At 47.8% G+C, this 27,578-nt stretch overlaps 1 protein-coding gene across 3 annotated transcripts in view; it reads right to left on the bottom strand.

Annotated features, from left to right (window-relative positions):
• Window positions 1–5,348: 5,348 nt before the first annotated feature.
• The window catches only part of ERCC6 (ERCC excision repair 6, chromatin remodeling factor), a 36,398-nt gene continuing 14,168 nt past the window's right edge, over window positions 5,349–27,578 (bottom strand). For all 3 annotated transcript variants that reach the window (XM_081328035.1, XM_081328034.1, XM_081328033.1), the window contains exons 7-21: window positions 26,860–27,018; window positions 23,717–23,852; window positions 18,047–18,217; window positions 17,030–17,206; window positions 16,519–16,635; window positions 15,234–15,329; window positions 12,154–12,372; window positions 11,768–11,878; window positions 11,211–11,330; window positions 10,903–10,997; window positions 10,294–10,439; window positions 9,698–10,207; window positions 8,174–8,351; window positions 7,009–7,114; window positions 5,349–5,974 (exon numbers count right to left, since the gene is read on the bottom strand). In XM_081328035.1, the coding sequence (XP_081184161.1) occupies window positions 5,549–5,974; window positions 7,009–7,114; window positions 8,174–8,351; window positions 9,698–10,207; window positions 10,294–10,439; window positions 10,903–10,997; window positions 11,211–11,330; window positions 11,768–11,878; window positions 12,154–12,372; window positions 15,234–15,329; window positions 16,519–16,635; window positions 17,030–17,206; window positions 18,047–18,217; window positions 23,717–23,852; window positions 26,860–27,018 (2,767 nt within the window). In that variant the 3' untranslated portion in view covers window positions 5,349–5,548. The remainder of the gene's footprint in view (window positions 5,975–7,008; window positions 7,115–8,173; window positions 8,352–9,697; window positions 10,208–10,293; window positions 10,440–10,902; window positions 10,998–11,210; window positions 11,331–11,767; window positions 11,879–12,153; window positions 12,373–15,233; window positions 15,330–16,518; window positions 16,636–17,029; window positions 17,207–18,046; window positions 18,218–23,716; window positions 23,853–26,859; window positions 27,019–27,578) is intronic.

Genomic DNA, 27,578 nt, shown 5'->3' with positions numbered 1-27,578 from the left:
TGAACTGGTTCCTTGCAGTTTGCAGAAGTTTCTTCCTTGGAACTTGGATGTGAATTAATCACCTTGCTTTGTTTTGTTCTTTGGGCCACAGACTCAGCCTGCTGAAACTTAGAAATAGCTGGACCGGTGGAAATTTAGGTGGAATGTTTTTCACCCACCCCACCGTTATTATGGACTTCATTTCCTTACACAGTTGAGGATAAACAATTCCAATATATTTTGTTTTAATTATTGGTGTTTAATGGGGCATAATGAGATGACGCTGTGTGGTGCATGGAAAACTGGTAATTTACAGTGTGCTGTTGAAGGCTGGAACTTGGCCATGAATATTTTGCCCAGAGTGGGTAAGCAAGTGCTTGTATAATAATATTATATTTAGAATCAATATGAGCTGTGTCTTAATTGCACCTATTTTCCCCATTCCTCTACTCCCCAGTTTGCAATGGACACCGAAGTGCCCTGTAAAAAACCCTAGAAGGGAAACACAGGTTGCAGGGATGGCACTGCGCTACAGAGGGGATGTTTTTGCCAAAACAGATATTTTATCGGCTTTGTAATTTAGGTTTTAGTAAACCTGAATTAAAACTAAAGTATAGTACATGAAGGCAGAGCTGCCATATTTGCTGTCATGGTATCACTCTCAAATGATTAAAAAAGTCGAATTTTTATGACATAAAGATTGGAAAACAACAACCGTATAAAGCGGTTATGTTGTGTTGGTTTATGCAGGGCATCGCTTCATGCCCCCGGATGTGCTTCAGAGACAATGATAATAACAGAGCAATTCAGGCAAGTGCTGAAGATTTGCATCCGGGGGAGATGCCGTTAGAGATCTTGAACATAAGCAGAGTGTTGAGTCATTTTCATCCCATTGAAATACTAATAAGAAAAATGAATGTGGTTGCCTTGGATGCAAAGTATGATGAAGCCAATGAATGCTATCGCTACTATCAAAGAATGGCAACAGACATGGATAGTTTTTGAAATAGAAGAACTGTGTGAAGAGAGAATAATAGACTTTGGTCTAATCTATACCTTGAAGAGAAGAAATCACAAGAGAGAGAGACAGACAGACAGACAGACAGACACAGAGAGACACACAGACACACACAGACACAGACACAGACACACACACACACACACACACAGACAGATAAAGTGATGGAGGTCCAGGTGCACATTAAGATCCTGTTCGTGTAGCCTTACAGAGGAGTCGGTGCTTCTGGGCGCATTTCAATACCTGGACTCACTTGAGCGGTGACAAGGGTTGTATCAGACTACTTTGCTCAATTGCAAGAGGTAGCAGATGCTCCTGCTGCAGGAAAAAAACATGTACCTAGGTAGACAACATCAAGAGTGTTTGGGCTTTGACCCAGAAACACGTCATTATTTTGTAAAGTTCTTGAAGTTCTTCTCTTAACCTCTTCTGTCCTCCCGAATTGCAAGGCACAGAATAGCTGGCTGGAAGACAGACAAGGGGAGTCCACAAAAGGATTATTAAACGCAATACTTGTGGTGCTCCTGATGCACCAGGAAAGCACAACGCTTAAGCTTTTAGGAAGAAGCAGCTTTGGAGGAAGTCCTAGTCAGTAATTAAATATTGGAAGGCATGAATTTGCTCCAGTCTGAATCTAATTGTTGATTGTTGATCATCAATCTAATCCAATTTAACCATTCCAATCAATTAGGAAAATCGAGGCATTCGATTTGATTCTTTGATTCAAAGAAATGACAAACCTTGACTGACTCTTCCCAATCGCCGACTTGGACTGGGGCATCTCCTTTAATGCAGCCTTCACTTCAATTCGGTCCAATTCAATTAGGAGAGCAGATTCTATTTGGAACTTCAACCAAATTGGCTTCAAATTGAATCTCAGAATTAAAGCTTCTCGCAGTCCCAGTCAATATAGGCAGTGTTAGCTGCAACATGTTGAAAGTTATTATTATTTACTCTCTGGAAATGCCACTCCACACCCCAACTCTGTCTGGTGCTGAGTTTCAGCATTTCACAAAAACGTAAATTGCATGAAGAATATGTCAGGTGCAGCCATTCTGTGGCTTTTCTAAAAGCAGCAGATTGAGGCAGGCAGAACTGGGGTGGGAGGATTTTTAATTTTTTATCACATGACTCTGTCACTCCGGCCTTTTCCTTCTCTTGAACCCCACCAACAAATTCCTGCTACAAACCAGAAGTGCCCTGTGCCTCTCAGCAGTTCCCTCCACCTTGAATCTCCTCCTGCTGCTGATCTGACTTGTGAAGCAAGATGGCAGTGGGCCCTCTCATTGCCACCTACTGGAACAAAACCCGCAAGTCTGCTTAATTATAAAAAATCACAAATGCGAATGCCGTTCCTCAAGCAGCCAGACAAACCCTAACCCTTCTAGAGCCCGTTCCCGAAGTTTCCCTAACCCCGACCCTCGGACCACACTTCAAGCCGTCCTTCCTGGAACAAACTCCGGCCACCCAAAAGGCCACCAGGGCCTGCTCTGCCAGGCGCTCTGATCCGCAGGCGTCGCACAGCCTCAGTGCGGGCCTTTCGCTCTTTCCCAAATGCTGCAGTCCGGTTGAAGAGGGCCTGATCCTGTGGGCCAAAGAGCCAGAAACCGACGAGAGAGAGTAGCAGAGGCCTCCTCCCAGAAGTCCCGTCTCTCGTGGTCTGCGACATTTTATCTGAAATTTCAAGCACCGCAGGGGACACAGGGGGAAAAGAGTACCAGCGCTCGGAAGGGCCAAGTCCTGCCTGGGCTGCATAGCCTTCTTTACATGTTCCCATGCGCATCTCCACAGGGACTGGAAGCCAGCAGAATTAAAGCCAAGGTGTGTGCAGCTAGTCCTCAACTTACAAGCATTTGGTTAACGACCGTTAGTATTCAAAGATACAATGGGCTCTGAAAAAAGTGACTTACAACCAGTCCTCGCCCTTACAACGGTTGCAGCGTCCCCGGGTCAGAGTCTGGGTGCTGGACGCGTGTCCTATGGGGGTGGCAGGCAGGTACCCCCGGGGGGGAGGGGCCATTTGTGACCTTCCCAGCCGGCTTCTGCTGACAAGGAACTGGAATTCACTTAACAATTGCAGTGATTTGCTTAACAACCGTGGGATAAAAGGTTGTAAGACTGGGCGTGACTTGCTTAACAACAGAAATTCTGGCCTTAGCTGTGGTCATAAGTCGAGGGTTACTTGCACAATCATAAGCCCATTTTCAGAGACTACAAGTCCAGCTCTACAGCCACAGGGACTCCCCCCCCCAGGTTTTGCACCCCCCAGGCAGAGGTTTCCACCCTCCTGGCCAGCCTTGTGGGTGGGAAGAGCCTGGGGTTGCCAGCCCACCCCTTTCCCCCTCCCCGCCTTCTCTCCCCTGACGTGGCTGTGTAAATGGACGATTGTCGCGCACGCTTGTCCTTAATTACATCCAGCCCCATGGATGCCAATTACAAATCATCCTTGATTAAACACGGCCCCATTGTTAATTGCACATTATCCTTGATTAGACACTGTATATTCACACTGTGGACTCACGTCTGACTTCTGATCGACCAGCTCCGGATCCTTTTCACGTAGGCCACTAAGTGAGGCCTCCCTATCCTAAGTCTCTGCTTCGGGTTCTCCTCCGTGGAGAACTGCAGAGCTTTTTCCCACTGAATTTAATCGTGTTACTTGTGCCCAGTATTTTTAAATGATTGAAGGAATTTTGAATACTTCCGTCTTGCGTCAGACCCAATTTTATGTCAGCTGCAAATTCTTCATTCCTTCATCCCGGCCACTAATTAAAATACGGGTCAGGGCCAGGCCCTCCGGCAGGCCTCCTTGGACCGGGGAGGAGCTGTTTGATGAGCATGCCGTTGTTTTGGTTTTTATAAATAAGGGACTTATCAGATTTAAGTGGGGTGTGTGTGCCTGCCGAGAAGAGGAATCTTATCAGTAAGTTGTTAGTGCTTGAATGTAAATGTTATGGAGGCTTCATGAATCGCCAGATGCCAGCTGAAAAGAGAAGACTCTCGCAATGACAGTGACTTACAGCTGTCACTCTAAACCTCTGGATGACTGCGACACACCATAACACTGTATTTCTTGTTTTTGAAAGTCCTGTCACATTCAGAAAGTTGGGAGGGAGGGAGGAAGGGAGGGAGAGAGAGAGAGAGTGAGTGAGTGAGTGTCCAAGAGCGCCATGCATCTCTCGGGGGTGGATGAGAACGGTCATTTTGTGGGCTGAAGGCTCTCTTTCCCTTTTGACCTGGATTCTAACCTGCTTTTTAACTACAGCTTATATATAATTGTACTATTTTATCTGTAGTGTGATGGTCAGTATAGAAATTTCAGAAATAAGTAAGAATGGAAAGGAAGTTCCCAAAGGAAAATAAACCAGGGAACGTTCAGGCGTATCGCTCCGTCTTCCTCAGCTGAACGGCTGCTGTCGTTTGTGTCTGGCGGCTGCAGAGGCCTGAACGGGGCTTTGGGTTCTAGGAACCCCCCCCCCATTTCTGAGGGCTCTCCATCTCTGGAGGGGGTGGCCTTACAGAACGGGGGTGCAACTTGGGGGTCCTGCTTGAGAGACCAGCTCCGTGTTGTGTGCCTGCCCTGTGGGTCCCCTACGGGGGGCCTTTCACAAAGCCCGGAAGACACGGCTGTGTTCCTGGGCTCGAGAGTTGGAGCATCTGCTAGAACGAGTGAAATGGGCTTTGTTGAAATATTTGCATTGTGTCTGTACTGAGTTCTTTGAAAACCTGAGTTGCCAACTTTCTGTTTTCTCGTTTTAACTCTTGCAGGCTGCCCACTTAAAGTCGGAGCCCTGCAGCCGTGCAGAAGGAACGAATCGGCGGGGAGTTCAGCTAGGAAAAGGCTTCTGCCAGCAGAGGCGTCCACCGCACGGGAGACAGGAGCAGCTCCTCCCTGCCGCTCCACGGGCGCTTTCAATCACCTGAGCTTGAATAATTAAAGAGTTATTGCGTGCAACCGAGCATGTGGGGAAAGGACCAAGGTGGCGGCGGCCAGAACAGATCAATTCTACCCAGCAGACAAGGCTTTCTGCCGCTTTCTATAACTTGGTACAATCGTGTTCGTTTTGCAACCAGGACGAACTCTTACTGAGAATAAATATCTATAGATTCATCCCTCTAGCAGGTAAGTAGCTCCAAAAGGTCGAGAAGTCTGCCGTCATTACAATTTCAAAACCAAACCAGGTGACCTGACTTAGGAATTTTCATCTGACTTTCGCTTCTGGCAGACAGGCTACGTTTTAATGGGACGCTGGTGTTTCTCAGCTCCGAGGATAATTCTTCCTAAGGCTGTTGACGGACATGGCTAATCCCTTGAATGTTATCTAAGGTATCATTCATTTAGGCACACAGCTCAATGGACTGATTTTTATTGCACGATTTGCCAGAGACCTTGCTAGAAAACCGTTTTAAGATCCACTTGAACCCTCCGTTAAATAAGGAAAGCGTCCAGCTGGTCTCTCCTATTCCCGTCCGATCGGGTTGGCGGCACCCTTTGCGCAGGGCAGGGCGCCCGAGGGCCCTCCTCCTCGGACACAACGCTCGGCCGGGAGTTCAGGTGAATTCTGGCTTGAGCTTCCAGAGCCCTTCGCCACTCGGCCTCCTGTGGAAAGTGCAGAGGTTCCTCAGAAGTTCCCGGAAGACGCAGGACTGCTCCGTGGTCAGCCTGGGTTCAAATTCCCGCAGTATTTCCTGGGTGCTGGCCTGGCCCTGCGGCTGTGCCTGGAAAGCCATGAAGCTCCGGATATCCAAGAGCAGCTCATCGTGCTCGGTGGCCGGGGGGGCCCCGCGGGTCGTGTGCTGGAAGCTCCCCTCGGCCAGATCCTCCCTCTGCTGGGATCCGGTCAGGTGGTTCCTCGCCCTCATTCTAGCCAGCAAGGAAGACGAGTCCAAGGCGCTGGAAGAGGCCTCTCCTGCCCCTGCTTCCCCCTCCAAGAGAGAAGCTCCGGGGGCCTGCTGCTCCCCTCCTCTCTCGCCCTCCTGCAGAAATACAAAAAAAAACAACAGTGGGAGGAATTCTCATATCATAGAACGTAAAACCGGTAAAAGGTTTTTGGGTTTTTTTTTCTGATTTGTGCGATGCCTGTATCCAAACAGCAGGGTAGCCCCCTTTATCATCCAGGACAAGCACAGACCACAAAACTGCAATTTTATGCACACCTTCCTGGATACAGTCTTCCATGAACACAAACGAACTGAGTAGATGCCGTCATTCTGCAGGTCCCTCCCTCCCAGAAATGGGAGAACTGCTTAGAGCAGAGCTCTTCCTGGCCTTCCTCGGCTGATGCGGATCTTAAGGGGAATCCACTCACTTGCCCAAGTGGAGAATGTTATAACCCACAAACAATGAGGATAGTTTTACGATGGAAGTAATTACCAGAGGAGTTATGTTCCTCGTTCTATGAAAGAAGACCCCTGAATTGGTGGGGTCTTGAAACAGTGACGCAATAGTGAGTCAATCCGACTCTTAATTCCTGAAGAATTTCCGTTCTTTCCTCCTCCCCATCTATATCTTCCACTTACAGGTACGCCTTGCAGGTGTGCTGGGCTGGATAAGGCATTCTAGGTTAAACCCCGAGGTAGGCCTTGCATCAGACCCCACCAGGAAAGCTCCCCGTCTCTTACGCAGGGAGGCTCCTGGAGACGGAAAACCATCTCCGGCTCTAGCAAGCTGCTTCGGAAAGGTGGTCCGTGTGTGGCGAACCCCTGAGGACCTCTTTCTTCTCCCTTCTGGGAGATGTTTTGGGGACCGAGGCCCAAGCGTCACATGAAAAAAAAAATCTCCTGTTGATACCGATAGCAAAGACAAGAAAATGAAGAAGCCACCATCGATCCGATGTAGCCACATTTATGGAAAGGCGCATCTAACACGCCACCCCTGCGGAGGTCAGAAAGGAGTCGAGCGGGAGGGGGCAGGCAGACCAAGATCAACACCGGAACTTGCAATCAGCAGGAAAGGCTGAGCTGCTTTTGTCTGCAAGAGGCGGCTCTGTTAAGGGGATTCCGCTTCTTACGTTCACTATGAGTTGCTCCTCTTTCAACTTGCACTTTTTCCCTGAAGCTTCATAGGAAGAAGACGACATCACGAAATTTGGGTTCCTCTTCTGGCCAAATCTGCTTCTGAAATGAACCAGAAACCAGAGACGTATTCTTCACAAACTGACCTCATGGCATCACAAGGTAGATACATTTACATTAGACTGATAACGTACCCTAGGGTCACATGGGGAAACAAAATATAGGTTTACTCCATGCACACCTCCTGCAGACACCTACCCACAAACTACGTCTATTAACTTGTCCCTTCTTTTTTCTCCGCTTCCTGAGTGCCATTTCTCTATCTCGTTCCCATGCAGAAATATACGACAATGGTTGTGGGAATTGGGTATGTCTAGCCTAATGAAAAGAAGACCTAGGGGCGACACGATAGCAACCTTCCAATATCTGAGGGGCTTCCACAGAGAGGAGGGGACCCACCTATTCTCCAAAGCATCCGAGGGCAGAACAAGAAGCAGCAGACGGAAACTAACCAAGGACCTGGAACTAAGGAGGAACTTCCTGACTGTGAGAACAATTAGTCAGTGGGACTGTTTGCCTTCGGAAGCTGAGGGTGCTCCACCTTTGGAGGTTTTCAAGAAGAAGCTGGACAGCCCTTTGTCTGAAATGGTACGAGGTCTCCCGTTTCAGCAGTGGGTTGGACTAGAAGAGCCCAAAGTCCCTTCTAGCTCTGAAATTTTGTTATTCTGTAACTTCTACCTAACATTAATTTGGAACTGGGAATATTTAAGCTTTTGGCAAGCCAGTGTTCTCACGTCCTATTAACATAGTCAAGAAATAAGAAGCATTATCTACCTCAAAAAAGGAACGAATGATTATTTTTATTAGGGTCACTGACCAGAATTTACCTCATAAAATAATGTAAAGATAAACGAGATTTAAGGAAATTTATCTCGCCTAACAGCCAAGGAGAGCATCAGGGTAGCTCGTCCTTCAACGTTTTAGGTGGCATCAGTAGATGTTCCCAGCTTTCCTTTTAGATACTGAAGCTCCACAGAATCTGCACGCTTCAGCAAGAAGCCTGGATTTTCAACAGGGCTGGCTATTCACTTTCTCTCTGGCCCACCAAGCGGAGTGCCGCTGTAAGGGACACGGAGGGAGGAGGAGGGCCAGCAGGCTTACTTTAACCCGGCTGGGGTGCCGTCGGCCCACGTGGAAGCAGCCCCCCGGTATCGTTGTCGAGAAATCTTCAGGGCTCGGAGGGCATCTTGAGCGACACGACTGGCCTCGGCTTCCACCAACACGTAGTCTGGACTAGAAGCTTCCATGATGGCATCGTGCTTCATCACGCTGTGTATTCCTGGGAGGGAAAGGAGTTAGCGGCTTTGGAAGAACCACCATCTCTCCCATTCCCTTCGCCTGTGTGAACAGGAGGCGTTCCGCACCCGAGACTCAGCCGCTGGCCTAGAAGTGCCGGGCCAGAGTTGGCCTGCTTCCCCTGGCTGCCCTGCTTCTAGAAAAGGAGGCCCTGCGCACACACACCGCTAAGAACAAAACCGGCAACTGTCCCAGAACAAAATGCGGAGAATGCCACAATCTGGCCCGGCCAGCATCTCCTTGGCTGCGGAATTCTGGGAGGTGAAGTCCACGTATCTCAAAAGTGGCCAAGGTTGAGAAACACCGGGATACACAATGAGCTCTGATGAACTGGGGGCACGACTGACTTTCTTGCCTCAACCAGTTCGCTCCTATAGAGAGGTTCTTAGTTTCTCTCGGTGGATTGGAGAGATTTCAAGTGGGGAAGTTCGATATTTGTATTAATGTTAACTAATTTAAATAAACCCCACCGTCCAGGGCCAGATCGATCACACTCTAGGCTCCCGAAAAAACCGGCAGAGGCGATTCCACAACTGCCGTCTGGAATTGTGTAATTTTTGAGAACCCGGGGAGGACGGGTGAAGTCCCAGGAGTGTGTCTGGGGGGGAGCCAAGGCCCTTTCTTTCCCTCTTCAATGGGGGGGGGGGAGGAAAGAGGGAGGAGCAGCTGAGAAAGAGAGACAAGAGCTGCCCATCTGAGGTCCACCCTGGCCAAGGTCCCCCTAAAGATGAAAAAGCAGGGCTGCTTCTGTGATTCAAACCCATCAAGTTGGGTTTATCAAAGCCAGACGTGGATCAGGTGACACTCAGCTGGCGGGGGATGTGACTGCTGGAATGAATACAAAAGGCCTGGTTGCCTGACGCAGAAAAACATCCGGATAAATCCTACGGTATATAAGTTTGCATGTGCTACAACTCCATTGGATTTCCTAAAGGATTTATAAAACGTAATCCCGAAATCTAAAGCAAAGGCTAACGGTTTCATCTATTTTCTCTCTATCAGTACATTAAACAAGGGATGTCCACTTTCTCCTTTGATTTTTAATATATGCATTTCAGAACCCTCAGTCCTTCCGACTGGACACGATCCAGCGGAGGGGGGGGGATAGGAGGAAAGAGAGCCGTAAGTTGTCCTTTTCAGCTCCTGAGTGAAAGGCAGAAATTAATAAATAAACGTGCGCAAACTCATCTAGACTGTAATAATGTCCCTGCTGTGTGCGTATCAATCAGCAACTATTTTTATGGAAAAATAAAACTGAAATACATTATTTGGATCTCTGTCACGTTTGGAATTATTTTTAAACAAAATAGCACAAGAGAAGAAAGTTACCTGATTTTTTGAAAAGCTTCTCCAGAACGTAATCATCGCTTTTCTTTGGCTCCCGCAGTCCCTCTTCGCAAGCTTCTTTCTGGTACTTTCTCTGCTTCACCAGGTGAGGAATTGGCAGCCCCTCGAATCTGGCCCCCCGAGAGCCTTTGGGCCTCTTCCGCTTGCCCTTGCCAGGCCCCGGGGCGGAGGTCGGCCCCACGGAGCCTGGCCTCTCCCGGCCCTTCCCCGCCTCCGATGTGCCTCCTCCTCCTCCTCGGCCCGGCTCCTCCCCCAGCCCCGAGGGCTCCTCTCTGGCAGCGGGGATTTGGGCCGGGTCTTTTGGAAGAGGACACGGGGACAGTGCTGAGCTTCCCTCCACCGGCTCCCCCGCTGCGTTTTCAGCTTTTCTTGCCAAGAAGGAATCGGACTGCTTGGGGCTTGGCTTTGCACGGGGCCTTCTGGGAAATCCAGGAACGTCGGCGTTGCGACGCTTCAATGGCCGCTTTGGTGCTGGAACATCAGAACCGGTTCCTGAAAGGCAGCGCGCAACCTGTCACCGGCTGCTCAGGCCTCTCCCCGGGCATGTCGTTAGGCGAGGCACCTCCCCCGACACCCACCTGCAAACAGGGCGCTGGTCTCCGTCCCCTGGGCTCCGTCCGGGGCGCTCAGGGTGAAGAGCTCGTAGAGGTCATTGGACTTGAAGAAACGCCTCTGCTTTGGGTCCTTCAGGATTCTGTTCGTTAGAAACTGTTTGAATATTTGCCTGGGAAAACAACATTTTGTCATCAGAGACGCACACGTTCTCTGTTCAAAACACGACACATTTTTCCTGCTAGATCTATTCTCTCTCTCTCTCTCTCTCTCTCACACACACACACACACACACACACAGAGACAATTCCACTATAGGCATGTTAAAAAATCTCAGGAACTTAGAAAATGTTTAAGGAATCAATGGAACAGAATAAGTGATTCCAATAAAAGTGAACACCTCTTGCTGTGCTTAAATTCAGAATTACGCTGAGTTTTCAATAACTGTCTTTTGCCCACTGCAACTGTAACTCAAAAGGGTTCCACGGTTGCAATCCAACCATCCACTGCCATGTGCCAAGGACAGAGGGGGCCCGGGCAACGCAGCCAAAAGAGGAGAAGCGTCAGGATCCAGATTCTCAAACCGACGCCTGGCAGAAGGGCAGCAGAGGAGCCCAGAGCCGCCTCACACCGACCTGTGGTAGATCTTTTCTTCAATGGTGCCTGCAGTGAGAAGCCGGTACACAGTCACGTCTCGGGTCTGGCCGATCCTCCACGCGCGTTCCCGAGCCTAGAAGACGGACACCAGCTTTGCAAGGCCCCCTTCAGAGGGCAAAGGAGGAGGGCTCCGAACGCTCGTCCCCACTTTCCAAGGGTGGCCCCCCAACAGCTGGGAAGCCTGCTTTTCTGCTAAGCCCTCAGGGCTCTTTTATTTCCCCTTGACCACGGGAAGGCGGGGCTGACACGTTTTTATTAAAGGTACGGTTCCTCTCCAGTGACCCACCTGAGTGTCTGTGCTGGGATTCCAGTCAGGGTCGTAGATGATCACCCGGTCTGCTCCTGTCAGGTTAATCCCAAGCCCACCAACTCGAGTAGTCAGGAGAAAGACAAAGGTGGACGCGTCCTGTAAAGGTTTCGAAGACAAAGCGTCCCCAGGAAACGTCCTTCCAAGATCCATCACACCCTCCGCCTTTCAAGGAGTGAAGCGCAAGCAGGAGGAGCGTCTCACGTTTCTTTTTAAACTTAGGGATGCGGGCATCGACGTTTCCACGCTATGTAATTTTATTGCCCATTATTTCAAGCACGGATTGGATAAGACAAACCTCAACTAAAAGGGGCAGAAGCCTCTGACTGAGAGGATAACCAAGGAGAGAAAACCCAGAGCCTTACCTGGAATAGGCACCCATATTTGGGGAATTTTGAGTGTGAAGAGTTTGGAATACGGTAATGGCAAATCTTACAACTCTGGGCATTTGCCGTTAACTGGTTCGGATCGGTTGTGGTTAGCCCTGATCAAACATATACGTAACTTATGCCGAGGCCTTACCGCGAGTTCCTCACCTCATTGAATCTGGAAATAAGAGGCTGCCTGGAGGCCACTGTGGTGGTGCCGTCCATTTTGAGGTAGGAGTAGTTTCTTTGCTTTAAAAACACTTCCAGGATGTGCAGCATCTGCAGCATGGAAGGAACCCCCCCCCCCACAGGGGTCTCTTATTTCGGCCTTTAGTAGTAGCAGCGAGGATGGGAAGCAGGCCTGGCCTGGCCTGCCTTTAACAAAAGGCAGCGAACGGCCAGCACCACCGCAGCTCCATGAAGCCAAATACCTTTTTGCACAAGAGGCTTCCAGGCCCACAGCGGGGGGAGGGAGGGGGCATTTATCCGAATGCATTTATACCGTGGCAAATCTGAGTTCCAAATCTGCCAGCCGCCTCGTCTCTGACACTGACCTGCCTGGACTGGGTGAAGAGCAGCACCCGGTGGCCTTGCCTGTGCCAGATTTTCAGCAGAGACTCCACAACGATTAGCTTCCCAGAACGTTTCCAGAATCCAAACTGATCTTCTTCGTTTAAGTCTTCCTCGGGTGTCCCCTTCAGAATCTTAGGTCCACCAGAAAAGATATCTGGATGGTTGCAAATTTTTCTTAGGGCTATCAGTCCAGGGAAAATCTGCATAGGAAACACGGCCGAACAAAGTCCTATTATGAAGCGTCTGACCAACAGGGGGGTTATAAATCAATTTATAAATAATTATTCCGAAAACAGTTCTCATCAGAGCCCCAAGAGACAGGTGGGGTTTACCTGCTGTGTTGCATATCAGTATCAAAACTTTGCCCACAGAAAGGTATGTCCACCGAGTAATACCTGAAAGGCAAAGTCAGTGGGGAAATCCTGACTCCTGCAGAGGTTCTGAGTAGATTCTGAACACAAAACACACGACACACACCCTGAGATTACCAAATGTGCCTTGCAGGTTTGTTAGAAAATAAAAATAACACGTGACAAGATTCTCTATACTTTAAAGTACCACCTGAAGGTATCTAAGAAAATGAGTGCTCCAGAAAAATGCAGGTAGAAACTTATACATTTTATGGAGAGAAACAGACGATTGAAGACGACATAATGAGAGAGGCTGAGAAACAGACAAAAGTTTGAAAAGGCAGCGAAAATGCAAACCATCTTGACGGAAATGCCGGTACTGGAAACGCATTTCAACGCAAGAGAGCAAATGTCCCTCCAGCGTCATCCAGCCGCCTTCCATGCCTCAGCCAGACCCAGAAAAGCAGAACGCAGTGTCCGGCCAGAGCCTTAAGCTCCGGGACACTGAGCAATTCTCTCTCGGTCACGGCTCCCGTCTTCTCTGAATTCAGAAGACAAAATTCCCAATATGGACCAGCTGCTTTGGGGAAAACAGGATCCTCAGGCTGCAAAGATGGCACCATCTTAGATTCAGCCGGCCTCTGAATTAACAGCCATCCCGTCTGTCTTGCTGATTATCAGGGTTAACCTCTTTCTCCCCCGCCAGATCCTCACGGCCTCCAGGAAACACATGATCAATTTAATGTGGTACCTGAAGGCCGTGAGGATCTGGAGGATCCAATATATATCCCCCCGCCCTCTCTCTATATATATCTATATATGTATATACTTTGTGTGTGTGTGTATATATATGTATGTATGTATATATATATATATATATATATATATATATATGTAAATTACTAACAAAGAATTAAAGGGAAACTGAGATGCATTTCTGACTCCTTAGTCGTCCTCAGTCAGCTATACCCTTCTGAGATTCGAACCTGGGCTGATTGCAATCAGCCCAGGTTCGAATCTCAGAAGGGTATAGCTGACTGAGGACGACTAAGGAGTCAGAAATGCATCTCAGTTTCCCTTTAATTCTTTGTTAGTAATTTACACAAATATATGAATTGTCCATGTTTGGGGCCTAGCAAGGTAATCTAAATAGTTAACATTTGAAACATATATATATATATATATATATATATATATATATATATATGTATATATATATATATATATATATATATATATATATATATATATATATATATATATATATATATATATATATATATATATATATATATATATATATATATATATATATATATATATATGTATATGTATATATATGTATATGTATATGTATATGTATATATATATATATATGTTTTCTGAGGTTTTCGCGGGTGTTTGTATGTAGATCTTTGGTCATTCGGGTTTTTTCCCACGTAGAATTGAAGTTATAAGAGCAACGTTTCGACGAAATCTCATCCGTCATCCTCAGGCTGGTGGCTTCAGCTTCGTTCTTCTGGGAGAACATATGTATGTATGTATGTGTATGTGTATATGTATAAAAGGTAAAAGTAAAGGTTCCCCCGCACACGCATGCTAGTCGTTTCTGACTCTAGGGGCCAGTGCTCATCTCTGTTTCAAAGCCGAAGAGCCAGCGCTTGTCCGAGGACGTCTCCGTGGTCATGATCGACAAGCTCAGCATCCTAGCCCACTGAGCCCATCCTAGCCCCTTATGTATATGCATATGCATATGTATATGTGCAGTATATGTATATGTATATATATGTGTTTTTGTAGATTTTCACGGGTACAGGTATGTAGGTCTTGGCATATTCGGGTCTTTTCCCGTGTAAGATCTTACACGGGAAAAGACCCGAATACGCCAAGACATACACATACACACACACACACACACACACACACACACACACAGAGGATACTGTGTGTGTGTGTGTGTGTGTGTGTGTGTGTAGGGACGCGGTGGCTCAGTGGGTTAGGATGCTGAGCTTGTCGATCAGAAGATCGGCAGTTTGGCGGGTCGAATCTCGAGTGCCGCGTAACAGAGTGAGCGCCTGTTACTCATCCCAGCTTCCGCCAACCTAGCAGTTCGAAAGCACGTAAAAAATGCAAGTAGAAAAATAGGGACCACTATGGTGGGAAGGTAACAGCGTTCCGTGCACCTTTGGCGTCTAGTCATGCCGGCCACATGACCACGGAGACGTCTTCGGACAAGCGCTGGCTCTTCGGCTTTGAAACGGAGATGAGCACCGGCCCCTAGAGCTGGAAACGACTAGCACACGTGTGCGGGGGAACCTTTACCTTTATATATATATATACATACACATATACACACACATAGATGTACAGTATCCCCTGGATACTGACTGGACTCTTCAGTGCAAGCTCCTTCCTGATTGAGAGGGACATTCCAAAGCCCTTCAGAGAGGTTAAGGGGGAGGAAGGTTAGGTGTCCAAATCCCGTTGTAAGTTACTGGTGAGAGCAACCCGTGCAATTCACATCCCAGGTCCAGGCCTGAACCCCGAATGAAAAGGACAGAAAGGTCAGACGGCAAACAGTGTTAGTTTAAATTAGTTCCATTTACTTTTTCTTCAAGCTCCGGCCTTATTTTATTCTACTGCAAATGGCAATAACATTTAACACTTTTTTTTGGGTAACCTCTTAAATCGTTTACTTTATTGCATTTTACCTGCATTTCTCTATTGAGAATCTGATAGACTTCTTTGGAATCAATAAATGTTTTGTAAAGTTGTCGCTGTTCAGCCGTCAAACGACAAAATAATACCTAAACAGAGACATTGAAGAAATTACTATACTCACATAGTACTATAAGCCAACATGGACTTAAAGCAATAAAACGACAAATGCTAATCTTCTCCCAAAGTCTACAACTTGTGGCTCTCGTGACCGGGATCAGCGTCTCCGTGGTGCCAATCTCCGAACGCCTCGGCTGGTCTACCAGAACTCACAATATGTCAGGCCCATCTTGCAGAAGGGAATCCCACTTTGTCTGCAAGCACAACTTTTAATTAATTCCAATTTGTGAGATGAGTTCTCCTGTCTATGGATATCCGAGTGCTCTACCAACAAAATATGGCAATCTCCTGCCAAGAGATGTCACTCTCAAATACCACCACACACTTCTCAAGTCTTCAGGGCACCAGCATTTTAACTGTAACCTTTGTTTTTAAACTTAACTACCTTAAGTATTCACTGGAATAGAAAAGTAGGTTATAAATTGAACAGATTTCTTCTCTCCTAACGTAACTGTCCATAAAGCATTCACCACGCATTCTAATTTTTTTCAGATATCTGGCAGCAGATTGTAAACATAAAAGAGAATTTAAATGAGTGAAAATGGTATATCAGAAAATTGTTTTTTATGTTTTATGAAGTAGGCTACCTAGAGAACCCGCTGAAACGAGCAACTATAGAAATCAAACACTCTATTTTCAGATTTCTTGAGAGGCACATGCAAAATAATGCAGGCCATATAATAAATAACAGTGGTATACGTTGTAATTCAGTGTCAGCCGCAAACACAGCTCAGTATGTTTACGAGGGTCAGAAGAGCACTAGGATCTTCTTTGATAAAGGCTTATTTCCGGGATCCTTCCGAGGTCGGTGAATTGAGGACCCAGTTGTTGGGTGGGGCGGGGGGCGCGGCGGCGATACGCTGACACTGTAAACTGCTCAGAGAGGGGCTGCAAAGCACCATGAAGGAGGTCTGTGAGTCTAAGCCCTCTGTTTACTTGAACAAGGAGCAAGCTGTCTGTAGGAGATCTGACCTGAACGTACTCCCAACCTGAAGTTTAAGGAGTAACGTTTTATTCGGCTAGGCCAGAATTTCCTTAAGGCCATTAAGTGGCTTCCAAAGGGAAAGGAGTGCCTGTCTCCACAGGCGCGTTTCTCCTTCCAGGAGGGAGGGTTTACTCTTCACGTAAACAGGGAAACTGTACAAAATGAAACTCTACCTGCTCATTTTTGTCCGGCAAGGAGAGGCTCATCTGAACATCGGCCTTCATTCTGCGCAGCAGGTAAGGGTTAATCGTGTCCCGTAGGATACAGGCGCACTTGTAGGCGGTTTTCACCTTTGGGAAATCGGGGGGGGGGGGGGGGGGAGGGAAAGACACCAGTGACTTTACTGGAAGCATTTCTCATACTTCTTTTATTCCACAATGGAAACGATGGGGGAATAAAGATAAAAGAAAAAGTGAAGGATAATTTAAAAAAGCAGGAGGCGCTTCCAGCCTTCTCTGTAGGAGTTACGGACACACAGCAATGGCCACCTCCATTCCACCCCCCCTCCTCCTCCGTGTGGCGTATCCTAGTTCCCTGCTTGCCACAAACAAAAAGGTTTTAATGAATAAATGCCGGAACCAGCAGTTCCTTCTGATGCGTTTTCAGCCAATAAGCTGAGAGAGGGTCTCCAAAGGGGACCTTTGATGGACCTTTCTTATCAGTGGGTCCCCCCCCGATCGTTACCTGGACCGGGGAGGCGTTGGAATAGCCCCCCATGGTTATGGGGACCGAGAACTGCTCCAGGAAGACGGGGAGGGTCCCCAACTTCCCTGGGAACACAAAATCAAAGAGGGACCACAGCTCCTTCAGGTGGTTTTGCAGAGGCGACCCGGACAATATGATCCGATGAGGGGTGGAGAACTGCAACAGGAAGAAATGAAATGGTGATTCCTGAAACAAAAGACACACTTCTGCCGGAATGATGGAGACGGGTCTCTTCGAAAGTGCCGCTGAAGATTAAAATGGACTAAAATCCCCGGACCCCCCTGAACAGGATCTTTCTTCCCCAGATTCTGGTTACTTTTCCAAATGCTCCCCATCCCGCTGCCTCCTGCGCAATTTCACGCCTGGCAGGTAGTTTTCTCTGAATCTATGACTTATTAAAAAAAACTCTTTATAAACAAAACCACATAAGAATCAGTATGGTCGATATCCAGACTTACCAAATTCAAAGCGTTACTTTGATGTTATTTAATTAAACCATTTCCTAAAATTCAAATAATTTGTAAAGATACAAAGTGAGTTTGTCACTGAATTCCCTCTGAATAAACCAAAATACTCCTTGGAAAGAGGCTGGGAAGGTCAGTGGCTCTCTTCCTCTCCCGTTTCCCGAGCCATCCGCTTTTTAAACACGAGGATTAATTCATTCAATGCAAAGAATAGTGTCACAAAGGATTTTATAGAAGTAGAGATAAGGACGGAAATCCTGCTGTTTGAGAAACTTTAGTTACAAAGAGTACTAGAACTCATTAATTACGCTCATTAACCTGACTAGGGAAATGAACATGCCCACTTCTTTTAAAATCAAAGTAAGTTATGCTCTATATATTCTTTACCTCTAAATTATATGCACAGACATCAAGGTATTATATTGGGCCTTGCTTGGACATTATTTAATGGAACAGAGGTCTCAAATCCCTCAATCGGAGGTAAACCATGCTTCCCATTTATTACTCCTTTTTTTTTTTTACAGAATCCTACCTGTTTGCAAGCCAGCGTAACTGCAGCCTTGGGGTTCCGGATTTTATGTCCCTCGTCCAGAATCACGTAATGCCAGTTGTACTTCTGAAGGTTGTCTTGCAACAGGCGAATGTAAGAATAGGAGGTTATCAAGATTCCATTGCAGGCCACAATTTCACGAATCAGCTTCACCTGCAAAAACATTTGTTTTAAAATCATTACAACAGTGAAGGGTCCATGGCCTCCGTGCATAACTGACTGAACAATTGCCCTGTGTCAAACAAAGTCTGGCGAGAGCTTAAAGAATGACAAGGAGGACAGTATGGTGGTGACGCCACATGATTATCTGGACTGTAAGTCACAGGGAATCGGCCATAGGAGGAAATATATCACCAATGGACTTTTTAAATGAAAGGCACGATGTACACGTCAGAGGCAGTTCTTTAACAAAGTGGCCATTTGCAAAACTTTGGCTTTTTCTGGCAGCTGCAGCGCCCTGCTGGCTCCTCTCCTGAAGCGGTGGTCCCCTGGGACTCCCAGATCCCCCCACCCACCCCCCGCTGCTGCTGAGCCAGGTGCCACCTAGGCTGTAGGTCTAAAGGCAGAACCCCCCCTTTTCTCCCCACTGAACCGCGTTTTGTTGGCTAGGGCCCAGGGCTCAAGTCTTCCAAGATGCTTCTGAGTCTTGGGCCTCTCTTTCAAAGGGCTGGCCATTCCCCCCAGCCTGGTGCCGCTGGCCAACCGGGCGAGCTCTCCTTCCATCCCCTCATCAAGGCCATTCCTGAAGCTGTCGAAGAGCACCAGGCCCGGGACAGAGCCCTGAGGTGCCCCACCGCCTGCTTCCCTCCTCGGCTCTCCCAGCGCTCTGCACCCCAGCCACGGCCACGGCTCCTTTCGAGCCAGAGCTGCCACCGTTCCACTTTAGTTCGTGCCGGGTGCTCGCCAGGAGACCCTGACTCTGGAGAGGCCCCTGGGAGGGGGGGTGCTCAAGATTTGTACCCAGCAGGCTCCCCACGTGGCCGTGTCACATTCGACTGCGGTTGGGGGATGGAACGCCATTGCGCCAGGGCAGACCGGGTGGTTTTCACGAGACAACGGAAAGAAGTACGGAGAAAAGCCGGCAAGCGGGGGACAGAGGAGTCGACTCAAGATCACGCCTCGGGCATTTTGCAGCCGTTCAGCGTGGTGCGTCTCATCTACCAAGCGGTGGGAAGATGGCCTCATGTGGCAGACGCTGGTGAAGAAGAAGCAACTTGAGTGGCCCACAAAGGAAAGCAGGAATCTCAATTTACAAGTAATTCTCAGGCACAGAAGAAAACCAGAGCTATCAGTGGAGCAGAAAACGATCCATTTGTGATGCCCAATTTAAGACAACTATAAATTTGCATTAACTTCCTTGCCAGTTAAAGACAAATTGTACCTCTATGGACACGCAAATGTATACAAAGCGCACACAGACAGCACTTTTCACACACGACCGCTGCCATCATCGTACATTTTAGGTTTGCTAACCTTAAGTGAACGGGGCCAGAAATATTGGGAGAAGGGAATTAACGCTGCCCAAGCTCGAGCACGCTTCTTGTCACGGGCTGGGGTGGTTTCTCTCCCTGCAGCTTGCTTGCTGCATCCCACGGAATTCAGTGGGAGCTTCTACTGTGCAGCACAAAAAATAAAATTGGAAATTGGTCCTTAGATGATCATTTTGATTCCAGCTTGTGGTAAAACTGCAGGTGTTCCAAATATATCTACAATTATGGAAACACACAGTTTACAAGAGACAAGTCAAGGAATATAGTCGATTTCAAGAAAATTACCCTTATTAGCGCAGCTAAGTATTCTTTGCTTCTTATAATCTTTTTGACTGTGTAAACAGGAAGATTAAGATCCTGATCAGCAATTCCCAAAACAGGTATGTTTATAAATACATCCAAGCTACTTATTTGCTTTAACAGGAATGCCTTCTGCTTCCTTTCCTATTCTCAAAGCAACGCAAGTTGGTTTCTGTTTTAGCAAATAAGGTTACAAGGGATAAACAAAATAGTTCTCCAAAGCACCTGAAGGTGGGAATAAGAAGCAACTAATCAAGGAGAGAACCAGCCCAGGACCTAGAACTAAGGAGGAATTTCCTGACAGTGAGAACAATCAATCAATGGAACGACTTGCCTCCAAAAGTTGTGGGTGTGCAGACACTTGGAAGTTTTTAAGAAGAGACTGGACAACCATTTGTCTGAAATGGTATAGGGTTTCCTGCCTGAGCAGGGGGTTGGACTAGAAGACCTCCAAGGTCCCTTCCAACTCTGATTCTATTCTATTCTATTCTATTCTATTCTATTCTATTCTATTCTATTCTATTCTATTCTACTCTACTCTACTCTACTCTACTCTACTATACTCTACTCTACTCTACTCTACTCTATCCTATATTTAACCTGATTTCAACCCCAATTTTCAGACAGAGGAATATACAGATCTGGGAAGCCATTGCTAAACATAAAAATGGCTGAAAACATAGATACCACTAAATGTATGGGCGGGGAGGTATTCTAGAGACCATCTAGTATAGCCTTTTCTTTTTTTTATTAAAGAGTTTTACAAAAACAAAATTTTACAATATATCCCCAAATCCCTCCCACCCCAACCCCCCCCCACTCCCCCCCACTTCCCAGAGCTAAATACAGGATTATAGTTACAATAATCATATTCTAAATAAAAATTATGCATAATATACAATTAACCAAATTCATAATGTGCTTTAACTCCCCTTTAACATAACTACAAACAAAGTACCAATAACAATATCCCACTAAAATCTACTCATAAGCTAAATGGAACTTTTTAGTCCCATATTTGTTCTGAATATAATTTATCCATCTCCTCCAAACTGAAATATATCTTTCCTGTGAATGATCTTTCAAATAAGCAGAAATCTTAGACATTTCTGCAAGATTCGAAACTTTAAACACCCATTCTTCTATAGTAGGCAAACTATCCTTCTTCCAATATTGTCCCACCAGTAACCGTGCTGCTGTTATCAAATTCAACATCAAGTTAGTTTCTTTAACATCACAATCTACAACAATACCCAATAGAAACAATTGCGGAGAAAACTTTATCTTTCTCTTAAAAATCTTTTGAATGTTCCACCAAATTTTGATCCAAAAAGCTTTTATATTTCTACAAGTCCACCACATGTAGTCTAGCCTTTTCAATGACGGCACCCACTACTAAGTCATCCTTAAAATAAGGCCGTCCAGCCATTTAAACACCACACTTGCATCTTCTGCTATTATTGCCCTTGAAGGCAAAGTAGGACAATTTGCAGGGGGCATCCTCCAAATGCAGACGACGACATTTTTAATAAAAGTATGTTATTTGCAGAAATCCTCATGACTGAATGGACTGAGAACTGTCTCTGGGAGGGCCTCTGGGCTCCCCAGTCCATCCTCTGCTGGGCGGGCCTCAAATCAGCACCCAGTCAGCTTTATTTACCCACCGCTGGGCGGCACCAGCTCCGTGAACTACGGCCTTTCCGGAGGAGGGAGGGCGCCTAAGCCCGGCCAGCTGCCCATCGGTGGCGCTTCTCTTCAGGGGACAAACTTTTCAACCCTCCCCGGTCTCCTATCCTGTACCAAAAGCTCTGCTCAGAGCTAAGAGCAAACCATCCGAGGCAATTTCAAATTAAAAGCTTGTAAACGCGTAACCTCTCCTAGATTTTGCAATTAATAGGGTACGTCTGCAACGATCCTGACTTGGAGAAGCGGCTGCAACGTTGTCATTAAAGGATGTTCTGCAAAAGCGCTGCCGTCCTCACAGAGGCTCAGGAGAGCAAACCCTCCTAGAGGGCAATCAGAGCGCAGGTAGAAAACAACAGCCATAAATCACGCTGTCAGCAGCGGCAGAAGGAGCAGACGCAGCCACAGCGGCCGGCCAGGGAAGGCCGCTCGCCACGGCAGGCACAGCGCAGGCAGCAGAGACCGATGGCTCGGGTTTTACCCAAGCTGTAATTAATTAAAATTTCCTTCAAGCCAGAGCTTTATTAAACAAGGAGTTGTGCTGACAATGAAGGAAAACAGGGGAGGCAATTCATCACGGCCACTTCTCCACTTCAGCTTAAGGTGATGTAAAATTCGTCATAAGCCTTTTAAATACTGAAAAGGAAGAGGCTCGAGGGGGTTCGCCGGGGGGGGGGGGGGGAGGCGCTATGCAAGGCGTTCCCGGCCTGTGCTTCCCCCTTTCTGCCTCTGCTTTAAAGGGGGGGGGGCTCAATTCTGCCAAGTTAATTGCTTTATTCCACACCCTTCCACAACTGGGTGCCGCTCAGCCCACCAGAAACCTGCACCCTGGGAGGGGAGGGAGGCCCTGCCAAGGAAAAGGGGCGGTCCTTGAGTTACGACCATCCGTGAGCCCGGCATTAAGGTCGTAAAGTCACGGCGGTTGTTAAGAGGATGTGACCGTGTCACCCCGCCTGATTTTAGGACCTTTTTCCAGCAGTTAAGTGAATGTGGCGGTTGTTAAACAAACACCTTATAAACGATGGTTGTTGTTGGGGTTTTTTGCCAGAAACCAGAAGAAAACGCCAGAAAAAGGAACCAGCGAAAGACTTGGTGAAAACCAGGGTTGCGTGGCCACGAGGAGCTGCGAAGGGTTTGTACATGTGGGCCCACTGCCAAGCACCCCCAAATGCAACCGTGTGACCGCGGTGTGTGTGTGTGTGTGTCCATCAGCACCCTGGAATTGGTTTCTAAGTGTCCCTTAGGAGGTTCATCATAACTTCGAAGAGTCGCTAAGTGATCAATCATTAAGTGAGGACTACCATTATAATTCTGACTATTATTAATACACTGGATGTTCAGGGATCGGTGTCCATACGTGCACCTACAGCTATAAGAGGCATAAGAAAATACTGCAGCAGAGGAATAATTTGGACGTCTGGACCTACAAAAACCTAATAGGTGATAATCCCAGTTGAGATACTCTGTACATCTGCTTGACTAATTGGGTTAATTTTTTAATATTATTACCTTGATTTGTTGAACGTGCTGTTCTTGCATTCTCTTCACAATGCCTTTTTTCGCCAGACATCTCAAGGACAGCTTAACAAGAGGGATCCGCAAAGCCTCCGCCCAGGGATGGTGGGAAAGTTATAAAGAGCAGCCAAGAGAGAGGGCCTCGCCGACCAAGGCCTGACGCAAAGGGGCCAAAGCCCGAGACTGGGGAAAGGCACTGCCCAATGACCCTGACTTTTTGTGCAGCGTCGAAGGCTGTGAAAGCGACACCAGAGTGTCAAGCCCCCCCCCCCCGACAGTCCCCTCTGGAGAAGTGGGCAGGGAAGGAAGCCGGAGACTTGTAAAAGCCGTTTCTGCAGCCGGCCTGACTCACACCCGGGCGGGCGGCCAGCTCTTGAATACGGCCCGCCTGATGGGACTCGGCACACAGCCCTCTGGGTCTTAAGGCAGCCCACACATAAAGCCAACCCCGCCTCCGGGTCAGAGGGCTGTGACTACACACACTCCCCCTTTGGAAAAAGAAGAAAACGCTAAATTACTGCTTATGGGTTATATTCACAAGCAGCCTTCACGAATGATGATACAATATTGGAAATGAAACAGAACCGCTCCTATATGGGAATATTTAATAAATGCAAGGAGAGCTTGGAAAGCTGAAGTCACAGGATAATGAAAAAGCAGGTACCTTTTTATTAGCGTAAGAGCCCGTCTCGTGCAAAACCGCCACCCTGAATGGCGGCCACCAGGCGTGGAACTCCTTCACCCACTGATGCATGACGGTGGCTGGGCACACAACCACCGTGGGGCCCAGCCCTCGGTACCTGGAGCAGACGGGAGGAGCGCAAGGGTTAAAAAGGGCCTCAGCTCAGAGGTTAAATGACCACTTCTGTACCGTAGGAAACCATCTCGTCATCAAATTTATCAGAAATAAAGAGCGTTCCTACCACACTTCTTTTCACTCAACATTTTAGGGGCAAGAAACATTAGTGAAAGTATCTGACGCCCGTCCTTCCAGAGAGTTGCTAAAAAGTTTGAACTGTATACTGAAAGTCACCGCTGAGGGATACCATGCATTCCTAAAGTTAAAGCAAAACCGAGTTTTGTTTTCGTAGACCGCAGCTGCCTAGCCAGGTCTTGGAAGTACGGCACACACGCACTTACCAGGAAGACTCTTTCCAGCATTATATCACAGGCACATCCAACGATAATCTCCAAGGTGCTTTTTTCTTAAGAGGGCAACTGGACTGGGGTTTTTTCCCCTGAGGAAGAAGAAAACGTTTTGCTTCTCATCCAAGAAGCTTCATCAGTTCTTCATCAGAACTGAGGAAGCTTCTTGGATGAGAAATAAAACTTTTTCTTCTTCCTCCTCAGGGAAAAAAACAACAACAACGTCCAGCTGCCTTCTGAAGAGAAAAGCACCTCTGGGACCAGCCACTGGGGCCTGGGTGACTGAGCGTCTCCACAGACCTCCAGTGAAAACAGGCTGACCCCCCCAGAACGCCTAGAGCTCCCGCTGGGAAGACGCTGGGGAGGGCAAGAGCAAGAGCCAGGGGCTCAGGGGCTCCTCTGCGGGGAAAGCCTGCCCTGGGCCGAGGGCGGAGGCCTCAGGACGTGACACTTGGTGCTGCCCCGTGATGGGCTGCAATGGGCCGGGAGGGAGACGGCCCCGCTTGGGCCGACTGCCCTGAATCACACAGCCGGCCAGTCACCGGCAGCCTGGGGAAGGATTAGGCCTCCCTGGCGCACCTCATGCCCAGGACCGAGTGCCCTTCTCTCGGCTGCCCGGGATCCCTTTCCACACGTGGAAGCGGAAGGGCAGTGGAGCCGTGCAAACCGAAAGAGGCGGTGGCTATGGCCCAACACACACACACACACACACACACACACACACACACCTGTCCAGCGAAGGGATTCAGGATTAAGCCATTGCTGAAGAAGCAGCTGCCCAGGCCCTGAAGAAAGAGGCAGTCAGTCCAGGCTGAGGGAACTGGTTCCTCCTAGGGAGCCATTCAAGTCCAGGAGAAACGCGCCCAATGGAGCTGGGAGCGGAGGCAGGCCTGGAGGGAACCCAGCAGCGCTTCCACTGCAGCAAAGTTCCCTTTTCAGAAATTGAGGATTTCCCCCCACCCCCGTCTCCCCCCTGAACTGCTGTATACACCTACTGTAGGGGGGACAGTGAGATTTAAAGATTAAAAAGTGCAGGAAATTATACCCTGCTCGTCTGGTGCAAACAGGTTTCAGGGCCTGTAAAAGCTCTGGGATTGGAGGTTCCTGGCTTTTTAAGATAAATTTCTCTTCTCAAAACCTGCTGCAGTTTTTTAAATTCCACGCTAAGATATGATGCCTGCAATATGGGAAAATACTAAATGTGTAGCCAGACTACGACACGACGATCCCCTTTTCTTCTCCTGGGTGAAAACGAGGCTTCTATTTATGCAAACTGTAATTGAGTTTGTTCTTTTCTTTCCTTGTCCGTGTCACGTCAGACACTGTTTGTGGCCCACAACTGCAGCTTCCTTGCCGAGCCCTCTGTCCTCCCTGCAACACACCTGAATTTAATTCCTTTTAAGGCCTTTTCTGTAGCAGCATCGATACCGTAGAAGAGCTTCCCTCTAAAGATTAAACTCAATCCCTCTTTCTTATTTTTTTGGAAACCACGAAGACCAAAATGTTTCGGACAGCCTTCTCCGGATTTGAGGCTTGCTCTCTTAACCTTCAGTGTTTTGACCGTTTAGTGCCAACGTAACCAACGAAGCGCCTGCTGACTCTGCGTGGGTGTCCTCTGGTTTTCTCCGCCATCGGTTACGTGTCGTGTCCCCCTGGCCTTTTCCAAAGCCAGCTTGAACGCCTTACGCAGGGGTAGGCAACTACGGCGGCTTTATGACCCGTGGACTTCAGCTCCCAGAAATCCTCACCCACCAGTAGAGTTTATCTCGTCACAAGGCAAGAAACTGGGCTGGCAAAGCACAGAAAACCTCTTTGGGCTACTCTCTACAGAGGTTAGCTGGTCTGCAGTGCCCAAGGCAGGCTACACATTCCCTCCTCGCCCCTTGGGAAATCCTCCTCCATGGATTATTGACGCCAGCATCTCTGGTGGCGCTTGCCCTTCCTCCTCCAGGAGGAGGGAAATGGGGGAGAGAAGGGGCAGGACACCAGCAGCACGGGACTGATCAGCAGCAGACTTGATTTAGAAGGCTTCTGGTTACTACTCATTTGATTTTATCTTCAAATTTCTGCCTAGTGGGCGAAGGTCAACCTGCACGGGAGGGGGCACGCCCAGCAATTTCATCATAGCGCGGCCTCTCTTGCGAGCACCCTCTCAGTCCTACAGGAATCTGACAGTATATTTTACACTCATTCAAACTGGCATTATCGAGTATATTCTACCTTCTCACCTGGAACGTGCCTACCTACACGCACCAATATCATAAACACAGAGCAGCTCTTTACACGTAAAGCTATACGACCTCCAAAAGGGTTACAACTTAAGCGAAGAGTCCGTAGCATGTAAACTATTAATATGGCCAGCAATCCGTGGGCGCAATCTAGCCTCACAGACAGTATTGCCCCTTGGTATCTGGTGAGGCTCAGCTACAAAACGAAGCATCAATGCCTGGAATTCATTAAGAGTGTTACATGTTTAATTTTTCCTGCCCTCCAGCTCCACTGTCTCATAAAAAAAATGCTTTGATGTTCCCCAGTAAGAATTAAAGAAATATTGTAATTGAAATATCATTAATAATGAATGTGTTTCTTCTCTATGGCAATACATCCAATGAAATATTAATCGAGTTTCACAGACTGACGGTCTGGAGAAAGAGCACTTGCCTGTAATTTGTGCCGCGAGTCCTGATCCTGCTGTAGCTGAGGCCTGCCAAGAAGACAATTATCTGGGCGGTCTTGCCCAGGCCCATCTCGTCTCCCAGAATCCCCCCCACCTGCTGGCAGTGCAGCTCCCACAGCCACCTCACACCTGTCTGCTGGTACCTGCGAGGAGGGAAGCCGGAGGAGAGAGAGCAAACGTGAGAGGCCGTCAGCCGCACATCCTGACCTGCCTCTTCCTAGCGCAGCATCCGCACCAGCCTGGCAGCAGGGCCACCCTCACCAGCGAAAGGGCAATTTCACGTTCAATAGGAGTGACACCTGAAGGGTTCCCTGTCTGTCATCGGACGCGCTGGGACCGGGCTTTTAGCGGCCTGGTTAGTTTGGGGGAGGGGGGGCTGAAACACAACAGCGGCTTCCTAGTAGCCAAACGGTCTGTTAAAAGGGACAACGGCCAAAAGGGTTTCTTCAAATTAAGATGATGTTTTATTAATTGCACTTCAATGGCAAGACGATGGCTGGGTTCCAGACAGACCACACATTTCTGACGGATGAAAAGAAAGGGGGTTACACACAGGTGGCAGGGATGGCAAGAGATCACACAGATTGGGCTGAGTTTTTTTGTTTTTCCTCAGGTGTTCTGGGAGGCATTTTTTCTTATTTTAGGCGCAGTAGATTCTTATTTACAGAGTAAGTTCCCTTTTACCCATTTCTTGCAACAAACA

This window comes from Vipera berus, assembly GCF_964194415.1.
Source record: "Vipera berus genome assembly, chromosome: 4".
NCBI lineage: Eukaryota > Metazoa > Chordata > Lepidosauria > Squamata > Viperidae > Vipera > Vipera berus.
The sequence above is the reverse complement of the archived record's forward strand: the minus strand, read 5'-3'. Positions and strand labels throughout refer to the sequence as shown.